The sequence below is a fragment of the Capsaspora owczarzaki genome (assembly GCF_000151315.2).
Source record: "Capsaspora owczarzaki ATCC 30864 unplaced genomic scaffold supercont2.17, whole genome shotgun sequence".
Classification (NCBI taxonomy): Eukaryota; class Filasterea; order Ministeriida; family Capsasporidae; genus Capsaspora; species Capsaspora owczarzaki.
This window is the reverse complement of record NW_011887308.1, coordinates 470,951-485,670: the sequence shown is the minus strand read 5'-3', so window position 1 is coordinate 485,670 and position 14,720 is coordinate 470,951. Positions and strand designations below refer to the sequence as shown.

The 14,720-nt window shown below is 53.5% G+C and overlaps 4 protein-coding genes across 4 annotated transcripts; 1 reads left to right on the top strand and 3 right to left on the bottom strand.

Annotated features, from left to right (window-relative positions):
- The first annotated feature begins 1 nt into the window (after position 1).
- Positions 2 to 1,656, top strand: CAOG_08107 (hypothetical protein). Its single transcript, XM_004342659.2, has 5 exons — positions 2 to 335; positions 537 to 600; positions 692 to 806; positions 940 to 1,021; positions 1,127 to 1,656. The coding sequence occupies exons 1-5, from the start codon at positions 16 to 18 to the stop codon at positions 1,560 to 1,562; spliced, it is 1,017 nt and encodes a 338-aa protein (XP_004342708.1). The 5' UTR covers positions 2 to 15; the 3' UTR covers positions 1,563 to 1,656.
- On the bottom strand, positions 1,618 to 3,348 carry CAOG_08106 (hypothetical protein). The gene is made up of 3 exons (XM_004342658.2): positions 2,906 to 3,348; positions 1,978 to 2,244; positions 1,618 to 1,855 (listed from the first exon to the last, which is right to left on the bottom strand). Exons 1-3 carry the CDS (start codon positions 3,329 to 3,331, stop codon positions 1,805 to 1,807), a joined length of 744 nt encoding a protein of 247 aa, XP_004342707.1. The 5' UTR covers positions 3,332 to 3,348; the 3' UTR covers positions 1,618 to 1,804.
- A 171-nt stretch (positions 3,349 to 3,519) lies between these two features.
- On the bottom strand, positions 3,520 to 4,568 carry CAOG_08105 (hypothetical protein). Its single transcript, XM_004342657.2, has 2 exons — positions 4,341 to 4,568; positions 3,520 to 3,996 (listed from the first exon to the last, which is right to left on the bottom strand). The coding sequence occupies exons 1-2, from the start codon at positions 4,536 to 4,538 to the stop codon at positions 3,649 to 3,651; spliced, it is 546 nt and encodes a 181-aa protein (XP_004342706.1). The 5' UTR covers positions 4,539 to 4,568; the 3' UTR covers positions 3,520 to 3,648.
- A 108-nt stretch (positions 4,569 to 4,676) lies between these two features.
- On the bottom strand, positions 4,677 to 10,172 carry CAOG_08104 (hypothetical protein). Its single transcript, XM_004342656.2, has 11 exons — positions 8,345 to 10,172; positions 7,725 to 8,173; positions 7,473 to 7,625; positions 7,129 to 7,355; positions 6,833 to 7,042; positions 6,635 to 6,733; positions 6,463 to 6,544; positions 5,826 to 6,338; positions 5,568 to 5,723; positions 5,085 to 5,435; positions 4,677 to 4,980 (listed from the first exon to the last, which is right to left on the bottom strand). Exons 1-11 carry the CDS (start codon positions 10,008 to 10,010, stop codon positions 4,816 to 4,818), a joined length of 4,071 nt encoding a protein of 1,356 aa, XP_004342705.2. The 5' UTR covers positions 10,011 to 10,172; the 3' UTR covers positions 4,677 to 4,815.
- Positions 10,173 to 14,720: the final 4,548 nt, after the last annotated feature.

The window sequence follows — 14,720 nt, the reverse complement described above, 5'->3', positions numbered from 1 at the left end:
CATTTTTTTCACAGAATGGAACTGGTCAAGGAGGCGCTGCAGCCGTGGCTCGAGTCCATCGATCTGGACATGTTCGAGCCCGCCAACCTGCTCTCGCTGGCGACAACGCTGCCAATCTTCCCAATGTTCTTTGTTGCGCACTGCCTCTCGACTGCCGCCGCAATCCGCAAGAGCGATCCCAACGCGCGCCGCTTTGCCGTCACCAGTCCGATCGCCAGCATCCTCGGCTACTGGCTCTGCTGCATCGGGTCTGGTCTGGCCGTCGATGTCGTGCTGGGCCAGCCATTCAAGTTCCTGCAGAACGACTACGAGTTCAAGGCTGTTCTGATTTGCTGGTAATGGATGAAGACGCAAAAGTGGCTGGCGTAGGAGGACGAGGGGCGTGGGCGGGGATTGTCTCAGATTCTCAGACAGGGGGGAAGTAGAGAAAGTAGAGTCCGAGTCTCTCTCAGCTCTCATGCTGCACTGCAACATTGAGACAGTACATGTATTTGAATGTCGCTCACAACATCTAGCCTTGCTCTTTGATTCGTTAGGCTTTGCGTGTTCCTGTCCCCGTTTGACCTTGGCTACAAGCTGTGCCATTTTGCTCCAGTCAAGGTAGGAGCATTGTATCGTGGCTTTTGTTCAGCAATTCGGCATCCCGACAAAACTTCTGACTTTCTGGCTTTTCAACTTGCGCGACGTCAAGATTCTCCTCACGATCGGAAAGGAGATTCGCCGCGCTCGCAAGGTCCAAGACGGCGTTTTGGCCGCTGGTAGCACAAAGTACTTTGTGGCTCCCATTGTGTGCGGCACGTTGAACGGTAGGTCGTGTTTTTGCTGCCAATCGTGTTTTTGCCTTTCCCTGTGCTATCAGTCCGATGCTTTTCCAATCTGCTCACCTCGCATCACTCGACCTCCCGTGCGTGAATGCATCCACTTGTGCATTCGCCGCAGGTGCGGGCTCGTCCATCTTCTCTGTGATTGATCAGGCTTTGCGCGGGGCTCCTATTTCAGTCGACCTGCGTGCCCCTGAGCTGTGAGTCGCGGTGTTTGATAGGTTCTATGGGCCTTGCTTTAAGTGCACGTGTTGCGCTTGTTGAAACCTGATGACTGATGATGCATCGCTGCTCGGGCTTGATAGTGGCACCAAGGCCGCGTTCTACTCTGCCGTGGCGCTCACGCTCGGCGCGCACGACATCATTCCTGTTCGCAACTTTTTGCCGAAGTGGCAACCTGTCGAAACCCTGGCAGAGTTGGTTGTTGTGGTGGTGGTCGCTGTCGGCGTGCTCAAGGTTCTGGCATCCATCGCGCCGCTTTCCGCGCTCAAGCTGAACGAGCGCTGCGCCCGTTTGTCGCCGGATACTCTGCTGTTTGGTCTGTTCTGCTGGTTTGTGACGATCGCCGATCCAGCGCCGGCAGACGCCACTGCTGCATCGAGCAACCCAGACACCAAGACAACCACTGCCGCTCCCGCCAAAGCGAACAACCCTGCCACTCCCTCCAAGTCTGCCCAAACCAGCACTCAGACCAACCCCAGAAGCACGGAGAAGCAGGGCAAGCACTCCAAGACCGAGTAACCTTCCAATGTTCGTTTGTCTGCTAATCAAGTGCTCAAATGGCTTTTTCAAAGAATGCAAGCAGAAAATACATTACGGAGGAACGGGGACACACTCACACAATTGACAGAAACAACAATAACCAGAATGGAGACGACAACAAAAAAACCACTTCCCCCCGGTTGCTTTTCGCTTTTGAGGTTTACAAGTTTAAAAAAGGGAGACATTTCGAATGGATGAAGGGCGCTACGAGACTTGTTTTTTTACTTGGCAGCAACGGGCTGGGAAGCGTCAAAGACGTTCGGTTGAAGCATCTGAATACCATCCAGCGAAAACAAAAAAGAACGCGAGAGAAACCAAAAACAAAAAAATGTGAGAAACCAGAAAAACAAACGACAGAGAATGTCTGCAAGAAAACACAAAGCCCATCACACACCTGCTGCTGTTGCATCATGGTGGACTGTTGCTCAGCCTCCCACATGACGAATTGTTGCTCGGCCTCGACTTCGAGACCAAGGGGCACCAAGGTGATGAGGGCGGAAGTGCCGACAACCCAGGCAATCTTGCCAGATAGCCGGACAAGCGACTTGGTTGCCCATGTGCTCAAGGTGACAGCGCTATAGATGGCATTGCGGGGTCCTGCGGGGATGATTTCCTTCAGACCAGCGAGGCGCTCGCCAATCGATTCGGGGTAGTCAAACTCCTGCAAAAAGTCCAAAGCGGATCAGAGTTAGTCATCCTCACACGAGGTTTTGCAGATCCAAATAATAGTAATCATAATAAAATTCGGCGTCAACGAGTGCACAACAAGATTGATTTCTGAGCAACTTTGGTCCAATGCCAATACAGCCAATGCCAATGTAATGTCTTGGCTTTTTTTTTTTTTTTTTTTTTTTTTTTTTTTTTTTTTTTTGTAAGGACTTTTCCATTGCCGTCCCTTTCTTTCTTTTCCTTCCCTCGCTCTGGCCTCTGCTTCGTCGCCATCGCCGTCGTGCGTTGAAAGCCACCCACAAAGCGGTTGAATGCATCTGCTCTTGTCGCTGCCTGCTTGCAGTGCATCTTCAGGCGGACGGCAATCCGCGGCCCAGCGCAGCCAAGTCCATGTGCTTGGCCCACATCACTGTCCCATCCCCCTCGCTTCAGTTGCCCAACCACCACCACCACCACCACCACCACCACCACCACCACCACCACCACACGTCCCCAGCATCGATCCCTCACACGGCCATTCAAGCCTCCTCCTCCTGCTCCTCCTCCATAACTCAATAACGTCGCTCATCAAATCGCTCTCTCGCTCTCTATCCACAAACCCCATATGCATCCAACCACGCATCAGACATCCCCGCCAATACAGAAGAACGCACCGAGTCGTCCATGTTGTCGATCTCGGCATCGTCGTCGGCCTCGGCAGCAGCAGCAGCAGCAGCGTCGCTGGTCGCAAGCTGCTTCGAGTCGTCCTCGTCCTCGTCCTCGTACTGGTCGTCGTCGTCGTCCTCAACTTCCTCGATCGCGCCGTCGACGCGTCCGGCTGCTTGGTCCTCAGCCAGCTCGGCAGCCAGGTTGGCGAGGAAGGCAGCAACGTTCGCGGCAGATGCAGATGCAGCCGCCTCGTCGTCCTCGTCGTTGTCGTCGTCGTGCTCATCGTCGTCGTCGCCGCCGTGCGAATGCGAGTGCGAGTGCGAGTGCGAGTGTGCGTGAGGTCCAGAGTGGCTGTGTCCGTGTGCCTGCTCCTCGGCAGTCAGATCGATAACCTCGCCGCCTTCCTCGTTCAGCTCGACAATGCCGCTCATAGTAAAAACTCAAAAAAAGAGACTGACGTGGGGGCAAAGTTTTTGTGCTAGACGAAACAGACTAGAATGGATCAAAGACTGGTGATGCTGGCATGAATGCACGAGAGCAAGTTGCGGGGGGTGGTGGTGTTGGAGATCAGCAGCGATTGAAACCCGAAAAAAAAATGCTTCAGGTATTGTGCTGAGCGTGTAGACATTGAAAAGATGTTGTTTATTTGTGCTAGCGACAACGCATCTTGCTGGGCTGTGTGGGTTGCTCTGCTGCCGACCGCTCAGCAAGGACGTTTCTGTTTTCATTCGTTCGAGAATAGTGGTTTTTAGGGTGATGCTGCTGGTGCGCCTGCATCATCTGCACCAGGAGCTGCGGCATCGTCGTCACCGGCAGCCTTGCGAGCGGCGAGAGCTGCAGCGGCAGAGTAGCCCTCGACAGGAGGCGTCAGGGTTGGCAGCGGGCGCGACGCTGGAGGCGTCGACAAGTCATTCTGAGCTGCAGCGAGATACAGCATCGGGTGGATCTTGTACAAGAGCTGCATGGCCTTATTCTGTTGGTACTGCATCTGGCGCATCTGTGTCTTCCATTTCAGGTCTTCTCGCAAGCGGTGTCGCGAAAACTCCTTGACAAACAGCGCTCGACGGTTTTCCTCTTCCACAGAGACCTTTGTGATCTACCAAAACAAACCAAACAAACGTACCAAGCAATTCAATACAGCCCAATGGTTAGGATACATTAACAGACACGAGCATCATCAGGACGTCGGGATTTTTGGAGCGGATGTCAACACATATACTGCTGATGCTAGACTGCTGCACAGAGCGCTCAAAAGCATATGGACTTGGTTTTTTGACGATGGAGCACGAGCAGCCAGCCCGGAGCGAGCCGAAACCCCCCCCCCGCAACCACTCAAAGCGCAAGCAGGCAAGGCTGCTTCATCACAACAGTGTAGAGATGTGCCGGGAATGCGTGATGGAGGAAGGGGGAAAGGGGAAGGGGTGGAAGGCGCTACTCAACTGGTCGTGGCGGCGGACGCGCGTTGGGCATTGGGCCGTCGTCAATGTCCTCCTCGCGATCGGCATGCTTGCCTTGTGGGGCTGACTTCTTGGAGGCTGCTGGGTTGTTGTAGGCAGAGGCGGCCGCGCTGGTGCTGAGCGCTCTCCGGCCGAGAAGGAGCGTCGTCGCTGCCAAAGCGGAACGTTGGCTGGAAAGCATCGTGGAAAGTGGACTTAAGACTGAGTGAGCTCGACGGAAGAACTGAGAGATCCAGGACGCAAACAATGCCAAGTGGTGCAACATGATCATGATAGAGAGACCCGACGAGGATCAACGCGCGCACTTGCCACGCGAAAAGCGTAGAAGTTTATTTTTATTTTTGTTTTTATTAACTATACTTTGGACGATCTCCGTTGGTCCACAACAACAACTAGCACGAGGCAGAAAAAAACAAAACATACAAAGTAGAGCATGCGACAGAGCCATTTGCACGAGCTCAAGACCCATTCATGCCATCCACAAGGACGGTGCGCAAAACACTCGCAACGGCACGGTCGTAGAGATCGATAAATTCAGAGTCCTTGTGCACCACGTGTCCAAGCAGATCGAGATGGGATATCATGGGTGCCAAGGTGACCCCTCGAAGTAGATTATTGATGCCCTGCGCACGACACGAGCAATCCAGAGCAGAAAGAAAGAGTCAGTCCCGAAAAACAAACAAAAGCTCCAGCCACGCAAAACGGCCTTATTGTCCAATACTCGTACCGTAATACCAAACTTGTTGGCTCGAAGACACAATTGCTGGATAGATCCAGCGCGTCGCATCAGCTCGGTGAGCTTGGCAGCGTGCTTATCCGTGAAGCCACAGACCGACAAATCGAGCCGTCGCAGGGTGACGCATGGCTTGACCAGCAATGGATCGATGAGTGCCGCAAGCACCTTTTCATTGGCAAGTGCTGGGTTGCTCGAGAGCACGAGCGTTTCGAGGATTGTGTTTTGTCCCAGCGCCTGGGCCAGCCCCGCAAAGTCACTGCTCTCCATCCTGTTGTTGGACAAGTCCAGCACTTGAATGTTGACATTCACAGCCAAGGCGTCCCACAGGTACTTGTATCCCTTCTGCAAATTGGAATCGTCCAGGTATGAATGAAAAAAAAAAAAAGAAACAAGCACACAAGGAAGACATTCGAGCTCTGCGTCTCTCGGCGCAACGCAACGCAACAGAGGACAAACCGGAAAACAAGAACGTACCGAATCGATATCGTAGCTGACACGAAGCGTCAACTCTTTGAGCGCAGTGTTGACAAGAAGCATGGAAGACAGCGTCTTCATAGCCGATTTGCTGAGGTCGTTGTGGCCAATCACCAACTTCTTCAACAGCTTGTTTTCCCTCAGCGAATTGACAATCTACACACAGAGAAGGGACAATATCATGAGACGGGACACGCCCATGTAAATGTCCAACATTGGTGGACACGAAGCAAGCAAAAACCCAAAGTCCCAACTCACAATTTCAATCGCCTTGTGGTCAATCTCGCAACCCTCAATGTTCAGAAAAGTCAAATTGCAGTCGCGCGACATCAGCAGCGTGGCAAGGCTCTCGGCGACCTTGCCAGTCAGCTTGTTGTTGCCGAGCGACAGGTAGGAGAGGCAGCGAACAAAGCCAAAGCTTTCAAACATGGCTTTCACTCCAACGTGCGTAATTTTCGTGTAAGACACGACGAGGCGCGTGATGACGGGCGAGATTTCATGTGCCGCGACAAAAGCGCGCAGTCCTTCGTCCGTGATGGGATTGTGGGCAACGTCGATTGCTGTGATGGGACAGCGATTCTCGCGCATGTTCTGGCCAAGCGCGACAAAGAAAGGATCGGTGATGTTGCAGCTGCGGAGGTTGACAGAGGTAAGACAGCTGGTGGATTTGAGCGCCGCCAGCAGGCTGATCGCCGCATGCGTTTCCAAGTTGTTGTTGTTGAGTTGCAAGTCGGTAATGGTGCAGTCTCCAGCAAGGAGTTTCCCCAGCATCTGCAGAGAATAGAACGGTTGGTTTGGACAGGGAGAATGAAAGGCGAACAAGAACCGGGAGCGGAGGATGGGCGACGTTGAGAGCTCGGCACCACAAGAAACGCAACCGCTCTTCCATGCTTACCACTTCGCATCGAGAACCAGACCAGGCGTTTCTCGACACGTTGAGCACCTTGAAAGGAGACGGTCGTTGCAAGAGCTTTGTCCTTCAAAGATTTCAGAACAATTGGAGAACAATTGGTGAACAAACGATCGAAATTCTGAACGCGAAGCGAAGCGAACTGCAGTTGACGTACAGGACTCCGAGAGTGCTTTCGACTGCAAGGGTTGGATTGTTTGAAAGGTCGAGCTTGGTCCAATGGAAATTCTCGACAAAAGTCTTCCCCGGCGCGGGACTGCAGCAGAAAGTTTCGATGAGACAACACACACACACACAAAAAAAAAAAAAGACGACACCTCAAACAAAAATCCCCATCGCCTCCTCCTTCACTCACACGTAGACAATGGATTCGCGAAGAGCGGTGCACACAATGTTGAGCTCGGTAAAGTTGAGTTGCAGTGAACAGAAATTCAACTCGTCAGCTTTCTCGCCGTCAATCGCTGCATCGAGCTGTTCGTAAAACTGAAGCATGCCTGTGGCAACATTGCCGGGCAGACTTGCGCCAAGAACAAGACTCGGTGCGCGTAGCTTGGCGGCAACGGCCCTGTACGAGGCAACATTAAAAGTGAGGACACAAAAAAAAAAAAAGTCGCACAGAATGACAAAATGTTCGTGTCAGATTCCACATACAGTCGTGTGTACGTGTGTTTGACGAGCTCGGCGCGGGAAAAGGCTTCATCGGGAACCTCTCTTGGACGCGGCGGTTCAAAATGCGTAACGTCGGGCAAAAACGAAACGTCGGTCTGCTCTTGGAAGGCCGGATTGAGCTGAACGCGATAGAGGGTGCGATAATCATCAAACAGATCGATAATCACGGCACGTCGGAGTGTATCACTCTCGAAGAAGGAGTACGATTTCTGCGCGTGTGATTGTCGTGGGAACGCCAACAAAAAAATGAGTCACATAGATCATCCGCGCAAAGACATGCCCCAAACAATCATCGCTCGAATCTCATCTTGCAATTTACAACGCACAGTATCGACAGAAATGGTGAGATCAGTGCTCGTTTCCAACAAGTGTCCAACTCTGTTGAAAGGAACAAATTCGACTCGGCGATCCGCGCTGGCAGCCGTCAATTGCAAGAGGAAGATGCCATCCTCAGCAAGTCCGAGTGCAGTGTAGGGGTGCTGATGGCGAGACAACAATAGAAGTAGAGGGAGGGTCAGGGGAGGAATCAACGCAAAAGTTTGTGCATCAAGTCCAACAATCCAAACCCGGTCACTTACAACTCCCTGTGCACCAAACTCAAAGATGGTGGCTCCGTACGTCACGGACTGGCGAAGCAGCAGCATGTATTGCAGCATGGCTTCGAGTGTGGACAATGCCTTGATGCGTTGCTGGGCGCGCGAGATGCGGAGGTGCCAGTAGCGGTGTTGCGTTTCGTCCGCACTCAAATGGGGAGGCAGACAAGTCTTGAGGGCAAACGAGTCATAGTCGGCGTTCGACACGTGCCGATGCAAGGCTGCGAGGCGGACAATCAGGGCCTCGCTGGTGACGGCAATGTTGCCTCGAGGAACAAACCACTTGTATTGGTTGAAGAGGAGATGGATGAATCGCTCGTTGCCAAGCAGCAGCACCGGGGGCATCTTGACAAGCCGCTGTCGCAGAATGAGGATGACTGCAGCGCGGGTGTCAATTTGAATGCTGAGCGGTAGTTCTGGAATCATCCATTGATCTGAAAAGTTGAAAGTAAGCCGGGGGGAGGGGAGAAATGAAAACAAAAAAACACCAAAAAAACAGAACCATGGTCATCCATCACAGGTAAGAAGAAGGCAGGCCGAACAAGCATCGCAGAAAAATTCAAACATCCACCTTTCCACCCACGGCTTCCATGCTGTCGACTCACCATAGCCATCCTGCTTGTAAGAAAGCGCGAAAAAGTCCGCAAACGACTGAAGATGCTGCCGAGCAATGACTCGAGCTAGTACAGTCTCACCAGTGACCTCAGCCGGCAGCGACTCAAAGTACAGCTTGTCGTGGGGGTCGCTGCTCGTGACTGTGACCTCCAGCACTCCGGAGGGCGGGCTTCTGCGCTGCTGCTCTCGAGCGACGAGCTTGTTGCGAAAGATGGTTGCAAGCAGATGCCGACGCGCCGAAGCGCCAATAATCTGCCCGCCGCGGGGCGGAGGTATGGTTGGCGCCACATCAAAGCCTTCGACCGCCGGGGGTCCACGGGCAAAAGCTTTATTATCAGCACGTCGCATGGTGCCGGCGTTCGAGGGCGCTGTTGCCTTGACGGGGGGCGGCGGAGCGCTTTCGTACAGAATGGCGGCTTGGCGACCCGCGAGAGGTTCATGCTCCACGTATCCAGCCTCGTCGTAGTTCTCGCCGGTTGGGCCGCTCGCTGCATATGCATACTCTGGCGGCTGGGTGTCAAAATACAAGGGAGAGGTTGTCGTCGGAGGTGGAACGGATGCCGCCTTTTGATACGCCGGCGGCGGCGCTCGAATTGTGCCGACGCGGGACGGCAGCGGAGGCGCGGACGCGCTCTGGCCGTCGTTGCGCAAGTCGTTGTACAGGCCCTCCGGCTGTGCCTTTTGCAGCCGGTCGTAGCCGCTCACCTCAGGCGACTCGGCGACCGGGGCTGGAAGCGGTGCGGCGGGTGCTGCGGGTGATGGTGCCGCATAAGCCGTGGAAGGCGGCAGAACTGGCGAGCGGGCGGCCACTGGTGGAAGTGCCATCGGCGGGCGTGCGGCGCTTGGAGGAAGAGGCGGCGGGGACGCCGGAGTGGGAGTGATGTAGGCGGCAGACGACGGCGCAATTGGCGGGCGCGCTGCCACTGGTGGTGGTGCAACAGGAGGCTTGCTGCTGCTCGACAATAGCAGGTGGTCTGGGGGCGGAGGTGGGAGCTGGCCTGGCACTGGCGGTGGCTTGTTTGGCGTGGGAACCGGCGGAGGCGATCCCAGTCTGGCAACCATGGAACGAGCTGCTGCCGGGTCGCCAATTCCTTCGTATGCAGGCTCTTCAGCGGCTGCTGTCGCTCGATTGGGCGCGAGTGCAACTTTAAAGTTGCCAATGCCTTCATACTGCGGCTCGGGCTCGCTCGTCCCTTCAAAGGTGTTGCTTGAACCTGTCTTGTTGTTGTTGTTGTTGTTGTGCTGGTTGTTGCTGGGCGGAAGGCGATTCAACGACCCCGTGCTGGCGGCTCCCAGTCCGCCCTTCCCGGACGCGGTGTGCAGCTGGTTGAGATCGAACGGCGTTGCGTTCTTGGGCAGTGGCAGCGGCGGGCGCGAAGCCATTGGCGGTGGTGGTGGTGCTGGGAGCTCAGCAGTAGCAGGATTCGGAGGATTATTGCCAGTCAACAAGGCGCCCGCACTGGCGCCCCGCAGCATGGGCACGCTCGGCTTGGTGCTCGGAGGCGGTCGCTGCCCGGGTGGCAGTCTCTTCGACATGTCCATCTGAGGCAGCGGGGGAAGCGCGCGCGCCTCGCTGTCTGGCGGCAGATTGTCGTCCTCAGCACTGGCAGTGTTGTCTCTGCGCTTGGGCGCCGGCACGCTGTACTGCATGCTCATGCTTCAATGCTTGGGGGGGGGGGCGGTCGCTCGTGCGTCTTCTTGAGGAAAGTGCTCGATTGACAATGTCGTGTGCGTCCCTTTCGTGTGACGTGTTCGCTCGCAGTTCTCGGTCGAAGGGGAAGCTTGATGAGAAGGGGAGTGGGGTTTGCCCAATTCACTAGGAAAAATGACCTATACTAACAGATTTGGATAGGATTTTTCCCCAGCCTCGCCGCGTTGGAAATAGAAACTAGAATGTATGTGGAGTATTCTAAAATTGAAACGGAGGCGAACGGACGCCGGGGAGTGGAGATGGGGCGGAGGGAAGGTCAGAGACTGGAATCGCTGGCGGGCTTCGCTCGGGTGCCCTGCCCGACCTGAGCTGTTTCTGGCGGAAATTCCAAAAGGGTATCCTTATAATATCGTGTAAACTCGATTGCGCTTGAAAAAACGGCGCTCCGAGCACTTGGCGTGGCCTGAAGCCCAAACAAGCGATTTGCCCTGACGAGTAGACACGAGCCATCACCTCGCGGATGGTATTTTCGGATTTCCCATGCAAATTTAATGTGGGTTACAATGGTTCGTCGGTCATAAAAGTCTCGAATGGAAGTCACCAGGCTAAAACTCGAATTTTTTCGAACTTGGAAAAAATTTCCTTCCAACCCACCCCATTTCGACAAAGCATGTACAAACCTCCACTTTCGGCTGTACTTTGTGTTTTTACAATGTCGGCAATATACTGATAGTGGTGAAGCGGGATAAAGTCGACGGGAAGATGGTCATTTGCGACCCCTCCAAATCGGTGTTTTTGAGGGGTGGTTTGCACTTCACCCATACAGGAGGATATAATCGACGGTCTGATGATGGGAAATCATCTAACCCATCTCCAATATGCTGGAAAGCGTGCCGGTGAAAAAATAATTATGATTGGAGCCGAGATCGGCACAGTCGGCTTTTGGGGCCAGGTTGGCATATTTTGGCCAAAACTGCTGCAAAGCTGTCCGAACACCTGGAATTTGCTATTTCCTCACTATGCAACTGTGCTCGTGTGGTGGGAGGAGGATTTTAGGGTGTACATGGCGTGAACGGCGAGCTGTCAGGGTTTCGGTGTCGTTTCGGCCGGGTCGCATTTGAACTCGTATCTCCAACTCATCTTGTTGTTACATCTCCCTCTTCTGGAATACGGTTTTCCACACGAAATTCCATGTCTGGAGGCCTTGGATGGTGGTAAAAACGAGCTCAATATCGCTGGGCGGGTTTGCCGCGATTTCAGGTGAACAAAAGGCGTTCCTGGGTTTCTGACCGAAAGCGAGGTCTCCCGGCCGTCCTAGAGCTTCAGCAGTATATTCATGCATACCAAACGTCGGAAACATGGTTGAAAGCGGATGGCATCGAGGCTACGACCCCAGAAGCACATCATGGTCGTTTTGTTGAATTCTCGTCCAGGCCATGAATACGCCCTTTCTGCGGCTCCTCACCTGGTTCCATCGCCGCCCGCAGGCGATTCAAGTGTGCGCTGGTTCCATATAGCTGTGGCTTGAATGGCGCAACCTCTAGTGGACCCTGAGTACGGAAATTGGTTCACAGTCAAATCGTGGCACTTTGCCAACAGGTAACAGAACACAGCGTTTCGGAGCCCTGAAGGCCCTTACATCCGCTTTATCACCAGATTCCAAGTTTTAATGTTGTCTTACGCCAAAATATAGCATGCTATGACATGATCTTTGACCGGTCGGGTGATTCGGGCCTCCGAGCCCGTTTGGGCGGAAAATCCACCGAATATCGGATCGCATGGCCTCTGAGGACCTTCCATGGCGATTCCTCTGCTGGAGCAAGTAGTTCTATGTTCGTAACACCTGTGGCTAGCGCGGTGCCACGATACCGTTGGTCTAGATGGAGAAGCGTCGTGAGACGCCGCTGGAGCACCGATTTGAGCTGGATTCCATACACTGCCCACTTTCGGGGCCACCATCGTAGATTGTTCACTCTCGCTCGGGATTCCTGGTTTAATATGTGTTGTACTCTGTTTGCCAAAGTTTCAAAGGATTGACAGTCTTGTATCGTGAGATCGTTGGGTTGGCAGCACTTTGCGCCGGTTCCGGACGACGGCCTCCCACCGAGTCCCTTGACCTACCACCTGCCCTTCCTTTGCGCTTTCTAGCAGCTGACTGGGTTTTATCTTTGATTTATGACGCTGGTAGGTAAAGTAGGCCGTGTATTACGAAATCGCCACCAGCTGGCTGATTTTCAGGGGGTGGTTGGCTCTGTGTTGGACAGTATCTATACCGCTCTTACTTTTCCAATTGTTAGTCATCTCAATGTTTTGCTCAAATCCAAAGTTTGAGCCCAAAATCTCACTCCTGCTGCTCAAGCCAGGCCTCCCAAAGACGTGGTGTCGCGAACATCACGTCCTTGAATCCCGAAAATTTTGCTTAAAATTACTTCTATTGTATATGTGTGATTGTTTTCTGCAGTTGTGGTGAATCCAAGTAGACCCCATGTCGAAAGCCGGGTCGACTTTCGGCCAATGTGAATTCAGCAAAATCAGCATAATTGGGGGAATCCGGCACTTCCATGGTTTTATTGGTCTAAACATGTTCATTAGTGTCTATAAACATAGTCACATCGAAAAAGCGCCGAAAAGTGGGGTGGAGGGGGGACTTGAGGTCGAGGTCGAACGTAATGCAAATGACTGGGGCAAAATGCCCCAAAAATGACCACCATGCCCAACATACTTTCCATCGATATTTTTACATTGTTAGATAGAACAAACTTTGGCTGATCCGAATCTTGAAAAATCGGCTCGCAAGGTCCAAACCCCGAAGTGCAGTAAAGGCGCAAAGTTCGCTTTTTGCCTCGGTTCGGTTCTGGGGAAAAAATTCTACGTCTCTCTACTCAGTCCTACCGTCCCGCCAGTTAGTACATTCGACTCGACTTGGTACTGACTACACGTTTCTGGTGGTGCGAAGGCGCACGGACGTAATGGACCCCAATGGCGGCATTGGGTGGTCGGGGACCTGGCCTGGCCGTACTATTGGTACCCCGCCCTTTCTACGTTGTATGCTACTAGTGCTAAGTATGAACTATCTATTGCTACAGTAAGAACGGTGCAGCTCGCTCGGGAGGCCCGCTATCGGGCTCCGAAGATTGACGCATTTGGGCTTTTGGGCCCGCCGCCTCGCCGCTGCCGGCCCGGTACCCGCGGCTCCACACTACAGTGATGTTGTACAAGTGTGTTGTGCATGAAAACAGTGCCAGGCGGCCGATCGGCGGACCTTTGGGGTGGAGGCACCCAGCGTCGGTGCCACCAACCCAAAGTCACACCAACCAGTCGACCATGACATGTCTTCCCGCCCCAGTGACACTTGCACAACATCATTATAGCATGTTGCCACACGTACCAAGCAGGCAGTCCGCGGCAGGGCTCGAGGGGACCACGAAAGGCCGCTGGGGCACTGGAGTTCCTTGGAGTCTTGGAAGAGCCGGCTTCCCATTGACTTACCTTGGGGTGGGAACTGGTGACTTACCTGAAGGTGGCTCTGTTTCATGATGATAGCATCGGTGGAGGGTCGCGGACGCCTGTGGAACCATCACCAACATGTGGGGAAGAAAGTGAGAAAAAAAGTCATTGTTTCGTTCAGCACAGCGTACAGTCTAGGCCAGCAGGGTCGTGTGCGGCGCGGCGCGGCGCGGCGCGGGTGCAGGTCGACTACGGGGCATCATTGCAGTGTGAGTGGGGCGGCTCGTGCAGCGTGCAATCACAGGGCAGGGCACAAGTTGGGGAATGGAAAAAAAAAAAGAAAAAAAAAAGACACGATCGCTTGTTTCAAACTGCCGGTTTTACCTTGGTCAAGTTCCTGATGCCAGTGTTCGTGCCAGGTCGTCGCCGCATTGGATTCAGATAGAGTTGACAGATGTACACACGTGGCCAAAGAGGCACGGTCGCATCTGCAAGGACGAGGCGAGTACACGCAAGTGAATGGCCGAAACAAGAAAGCCGTTGAAACACGGTTGAAACACGCGCCACATCGAGCCTCCACGACGCCCTCACGATGCTTCTCACTGTCTGTGTGCGGTTCTACATATTCCATGCGATAAGTGGACGAGTTTCCGTCAAATACCCGGGCCGGGAGCGTCAAGGAGGAGGGGGTGGTGGTTGAAGAGTGAAGTCCCCAAATTTGGTCGCCATTTATCCCTTCCCTCCCTGGCTTCTGGTCGACTTTTCTCGGTTTTTACTTTGTCCATGTGTAGAGTTTACACCCTATCGTGCACTGAATTTGGAAGCGGGGCGATGAGGCGCGGGGAAGAGCCTCAATAGCGACGCACAGGACTGGAAAATTTGAACTTTGTAATTTTTCGCGCCATGTCGCTTTGTCGACTTTTCCCCGCCTGACAAGGTCTGTTTGCACCGGGTTGTTGGTGGTTATTGGTGACGCTAATATATGCCCATTAATTGCCCAAAGGTTGGGCGGAGCCGGAATGAGTGACAGCCTCAAACAGAAGGTCTTGTTCAAATTATAATCGGCCAGACGACCTTACTTCTTTGACATGTTTTTTAGTAAATTTACTTGTTTGAGTTGCCTATCCACCCTGCATCTTGATTCCAAATATCTTCAATGATGTCAAACATTGCAATAATACCTGAAAGGCGGCGATATTGGTCTAGACATGTCTTGCAGCGCATTTCGCTCTGTCGCTCGTGTCGAGTGCGACTGCCTTCCTTCACCC